General features: G+C 38.2%; 1 protein-coding gene across 2 annotated transcripts in view; it reads right to left on the bottom strand.

Moving 5' to 3' along the window:
* Nucleotides 1-948: 948 nt before the first annotated feature.
* The window catches only part of LOC138714617 (putative fatty acyl-CoA reductase CG5065), a 163695-nt gene continuing 158923 nt past the window's right edge, over nt 949-5720 (bottom strand). For both annotated transcript variants that reach the window (XM_069846645.1, XM_069846646.1), the window contains exon 9: nt 949-1345. In XM_069846645.1, coding sequence (XP_069702746.1) covers nt 1153-1345 — 193 coding nt within the window. In that variant the 3' untranslated portion in view covers nt 949-1152. The remainder of the gene's footprint in view (nt 1346-5720) is intronic.

The raw sequence follows: 5720 nt of genomic DNA, 5'->3' as shown, positions 1-5720 counted from the left end.
CGCTTCATATTTTGTAAGTGACAAAACTTTAACAGATGCGCCGTTTATTGTGTACGTAAGTATTAGTGTAATCCTTAAGGAACGAGACCAATTGTCGTTTTAGGGGTGGTGTTCAAACTGCCGTCCATTGAAGGCATTGCACAACTGTGTCTGGAGCGCTCAAAAAGGCTAACATTGTCTCTAATAACATGTGCAGCTTCAACAAAGCGAGCAATTAAGTCTTGTGCCGTATCGATCGGTGTCTCATACACAAGACGTTTCATGTCTCCCCACAAAAAGAAATCGATGGGTTAGGTCCGGTGATCGAGGTGGCCACGGTACCGGCCCACCCCTGCCAATCCAACGATCGGGGAATGTAGCATTTAGGTGGTTCCTGACACGACGATCAAAGTGTGGAGGGGCACCGTCATGCTGAAACCACATTCGTTCTCTGATGTTCAATGGGATATTTTCTAAAAGTTCTGGTAGGACGTCGCGTAGAAAAACAGAATAATTACCACCACGGAGACTGTTAGGGATCCTTCCCAGGCACAGCAGTACAAACAGAACTAACAAGTGTGTGTTGTGACGGAAGTCAAGCCATCTACACTTCAGGCCATCTTGCGGCAAAACGGCGCATCTGCTAAAGTTTTGTCACTTAAAAAAGATGTTTGTTTGTACCTCCTTTATCATCCCTGAAGCGTTGTAAACGTTATTTTAACACCCTGTATATGTGTGAAATTTTTCCCCAAAATTTTGACATTTCTTTTTGATACACCCTGTATATGCAATTCGAACCCTTCAGGCCATTTTGCGGCAAAACGGCGCATCTGATAAAGTTTTGTCACTTAAAAAAGATGTTTGTTTTTACCTCCTCTATCATCCCTGAAGCGTTGTAAATGTTATTTTTAACACTCTGTATATGTGTGAAATGTTTCCCCAAAATTCTGACATCTCTTTTTGATACACCCTGTATATGTAATTCTACTCTTTGTTTAAAGAGCTTGAATAAAACTCTTTGTGGATAGGAAAGCTTGCCCCAATTAATTTGCTCGTCACTGCAAGTGCATTCCTTATTCGAGTCTCGACTGAATGTTCTTTCGTGAACGTGATCACAAATTCCGCAAACACGGGAGCACGCGGCTGGCACTTGATGAAAACTGGAGTCTGTGTTCACGAGTTCGTGCCCTGCTCGCTGCCCATAGCCTCAGGCAGTACGCGGAGGATGGGCACCATGTTGAAGATCTGGGGCACGGCGTTTATGGTGGTCCTGCTCCACGCCAGGATGTGGTCGGACCACCCCAGCAGCGTCCACAGGACCAACACGTAGAACAGGATGCCCATCGCGCGATCCACCCAGTATAACCTGCAACACAGGCGTTACCTTGTGGTCTGAAGTAATAAAGCACATCTTATTCCGCTGTCATTATTTCAAACAAAAATAATTGTTTTTTTTTTGTCAAAACTTGATTGCCCATCACTATTTTTTTTTTTAAGAATTGTGTGTTCATAATACTGAACAAATTTACAATTGAATTACCTACAAAATTTTCTAGAGTTCCTTCAGGGAACAGCGAAATCCGGAGTGAGACAAGTGGCCAACAGGCTTGGAGCTCACACATTCAGTTTTTCTCAGCCCCGATCTTCCTTGCAAGGACGCCTTTCCGCGTACCTTTTAATGCTTCTCCTCCCATTTCCCTTCTCATTCATTCAAGGGGAGAGGACGGTATTTTTTTTTAACTTTTTTCCTGTTTGGTGTAAAATATTATTTTTTTGTATATGAGGCGTTCAGAAGTCAACATGATTAACTCCTTTTCCAAAGATTTTGAGATAATCAAGATTAGAGTTAAATGCACATAATTGATTCTGTGATGTATTCAAGAAGAGTATTGCATTTTTTTGGTTTTTTTTTTTACTGAACTATGGAGCTAATCACATTGACCACTGAAAATATGATCAATTTAATAATTGCCAAGTTAGAAACTCTGAAATAACCAAAAGTGGAGTTAATCATGTTGACTTCTGAACGCCTCGTATAGAGAGCTCATAGCTGTAGCAACTCAACCAAAAATAAATATTATGAAAAAAAATTATTTGGGGGCCCAGATTTGAAAAAAAATATACCCAATGTAGGATTTTACTAAAACCGATATATCTAAACCATTTTTAAAGATAAATTCATCCAGTTTTTGCAATGTACTTGCAAAAACATGCTCTACAAACTGTCTGTAACAGAATTTTGATATTTGTCCCTACGTTTGTAAAATAAACAATTAAAATTTAATAACACTTTTCTGATTTCCTTTCTTGCAAACAAACGGACGTAGTTTTAAAATGAAATCAATTAACAAAATTCTGTTACAGAGAAACGTTTCCTAATAATCTAAAGAATGTGGGTTCTAAATTTCATGCATGTATCTTTAATAGTTCAGAAGTTATATCCATTTTTGTCTGGAAATGTAGCAAAAGAATGAAGTTACCGTAAACCGATAAAAGTGGGCGTGTGATTTAAAAATCCATAGCGCAGGAAGTTTAAAAATGGCGTCTCAACATCCGATAAGGGCACAAATACACACAAAATGTTATGCAATGCATTCCACATATATCAAAGGGTATTTTAAGGAACAAAAATGTTTTTTTTTTTAATTCATTTTACCGGAAACAATAAAAGGGGGCGAGTGATTTAAAAATCCATAACTTACTTACTTACTTATTGGCTTTTAAGGAACACGGAGGTTCATTGCCGCCCTCACATAAGCCCGCCATTGATCCCTATCCTGAGCAAGATTAATCCAGTCTCTACCAATATATCCCACCTCCCTCAAATCCATTTTAATATTATCTTCCCATCTACGTCTCGGCCTCCCCAAAGGTCTTTTTCCCGCCGGCCTCCCAACTAACATTCTATATGCGTTTCTGGATTCGCCCATACGTGCTACATGCCCAGCCCATCTCAAGCGTCTGGATTTAATGTTCCTAATTATGTCAGGTGAAGAATACAATGCGTGCAGTTCTGTGTTGTGTAACTTTCTCCATTCTCCTGTAACTTCATCCCTCTTAGCCCCAAATATTTTCCTAAGAACCTTATTCTCAAACACCCTTAATCTCTGTTCCTCCCTCAAAGTGAGAGTCCAAGCTTCACAACCATATAGAACAACCGGTAATATAACTGTTTTATAAATTCTAACTTTCAGATTTTTTGACAGCAGACTAGATGACAAAAGCTTCTCAACCGAATAATAACAGGCATTTCCCATATTTATTCTGTGTTTAATTTCCTCCCGAGTGTCATTTATATTTGTTACTGTTGCTCCAAGATATTTGAATTTTTCCACCTCTTCGAAGGATAAATCTCCAATTTTTATATTTCCATTTCGTACAATATTCTCGTCACGAGACATAATCATATACTTAGTCTTTTCGGGATTTACTTCCAACCCTATCGCTTTTCTTGCTTCAAGTAGAATTTCCATGTTTTCCCTAATCGTTTGTGGATTTTCTCCTAACGTATTCACGTCATCCGCATAGACAAGAAGCTGATGTAACCCGTTCGATTCCAAACCCTCTGTGTTATCCTGAACTTTTCTAATGACATATTCTAGAGCAAAGTTAAAAAGTAGAGGTGACAATGCATCTCCCTGCTTTAGCCCGCAGTAAATTGGAAAAGCATCAGATAGAAACTGGCCTATACGGACCCTGCTGTACGTTTCACTGAGACACATTTTAATTAATCGAACTAATTTCTTGGGAATACCAAATTCAATAAGAATATCATATAAAACCTCTCTCTTAACCGAGTCATACGCCTTTTTGAAATATATGAATAACTGATGTACTGTACCCTTATACTCCAATTTTTTCTCCAATAGTTGTCGAATACAAAAAATCTGATCAATAGTCGATCTATTACGCCTAAAACCACATTGATGATCCCCAGTAATTTCATCTACATATGGAGTTAATCTTCTCAAAAGGATATTCGACATAATTTTATACGATGTCAACAAAAGTGATATTCCTCGAAAGTTACTGCAGTTAGTCTTGTCTCCCTTCTTAAAAATAGGTACGATTATGGACTCCTTCCATTGTTTTGGTACAATTTCCTTTTCCCAAATAGCAAGTACAAGTTTATAAATTTCGCTAGATAATGCGCTTCCACCCTCTTGTATTAATTGTGCTGGAATTTGATCAATATCTGGAGACTAGTACTTTTTCAGATTTTCTATTGCAATTTCGACTTCAGAAAGTGTGGGTTCCGGTAAATCCATAACGCAGGAAGTTTAAAAATGGCGTCTCAAAATCTGATGAGGGCACAGATACTCACAAAATATTATGTTATGCAATGCATTCCACACATATCACAGAGTATTTTAAATATATATTTTTTTAATTTACTCATTTTTCACCAAAAAATACCGTCCTCTCCCCTCAAGATCTATCTTTACAAAGGGGCTGACAAGCAAACTTTCTGATGGGGGCAGATAAAAAAGTTATTTTTTTTTCTTCCACCATGTTAATAATGTCAAAAGAAGTGCTCATACAAATTTTGGCCACTCGACCGCATTTACGAGGGCCGTAAAAAAATAAGTTCGCCATGGGCCGTTAACAGAAGAAAAACACAATTGCATTGGGCAAATTTATTGGAACAGACACAGCATTTATTATTGAGTTTTTAACATATTCCCCACCGGAATTGAGACATTTGTCATACCATGGGATGGACAGAGAGGTACAGACGGCTGTCAAACGCTGGTTCCGATCCCAGGCGGCTGACGTCTACGACACAAGGATACAAAAATTGATCCCATGGCATGACAAATGTCTCAATTCCAGTGGGGGGTATGTTGACAAATAGCGCAACAATTGCTGTATCTGTTTCAATAAACATTTCTATGCAATTGTGCTTTTTTCTATAAACGGCCCCAGGGAAAATCACTTTCTGGACGGCCTCGTAATTGCGTCGAGTGGCCAAAATTTGTATAAGCACTTCTTTTGACATTACTAACATGGTGGAAGAAAGAAATTTAACTTTTTTATCTGCCCTCATCAGAATGTTTGCTTGTAAGCGCAATTTTTTTTTCTAATTTCATTTTACTCACTCTAAGGTATATCCATATGAGCATATCATAGTAGTTGGTTAAGTGAGCTCTGTCGTAATTCGACGGTAAGTGACTCATTTGTGCGCCGGAAGATGGTGTTGGAGATACCTCAACAAACATCTGGCAGCCCGTTTTTCATCAATATCTCAGAAACTTGCCTTTGGTGCTTAGCCCCATTGGAAAGATTAGTCTTCAATTCAGGTCTTTAGAACTTTTTTTTTCATAAAAATTGTTGTAAGTATGAAGATAACATGGAAGCATTTCATAATACTGGGCGAAATATGTTGTCTCATTTACTTGAACCAAAGTACACTACAAAAATTCGACATATTCATTCTTCATATTTTGGATAAGGATGTTAGATTTCAAAAAGGCATATGACTCGGTTAAGAGGGAAGTATTATATGATATTCTTATTGAATTTGGTATTCCCAAGAAACTAGTTCGATTAATTAAAATGTGTCTCAGTGAAACATACAGCAGAGTCCGTATAGGTCAGTTTCTATCTGATGCTTTTCAAATTCACTGCGGGCTAAACCAGGGAGATACACTATCACCTTTGCTTTTTAACTTCGCGCTTGAATATGCCATTAGGAAAGTTCAGGATAACAGGCAGGGTTTGGAATTGAACGGGTTACATCA

Source organism: Periplaneta americana, chromosome 15 (assembly GCF_040183065.1).
Source record: "Periplaneta americana isolate PAMFEO1 chromosome 15, P.americana_PAMFEO1_priV1, whole genome shotgun sequence".
NCBI lineage: Eukaryota > Metazoa > Arthropoda > Insecta > Blattodea > Blattidae > Periplaneta > Periplaneta americana.
The sequence above is the reverse complement of the archived record's forward strand: the minus strand, read 5'-3'. Positions and strand labels throughout refer to the sequence as shown.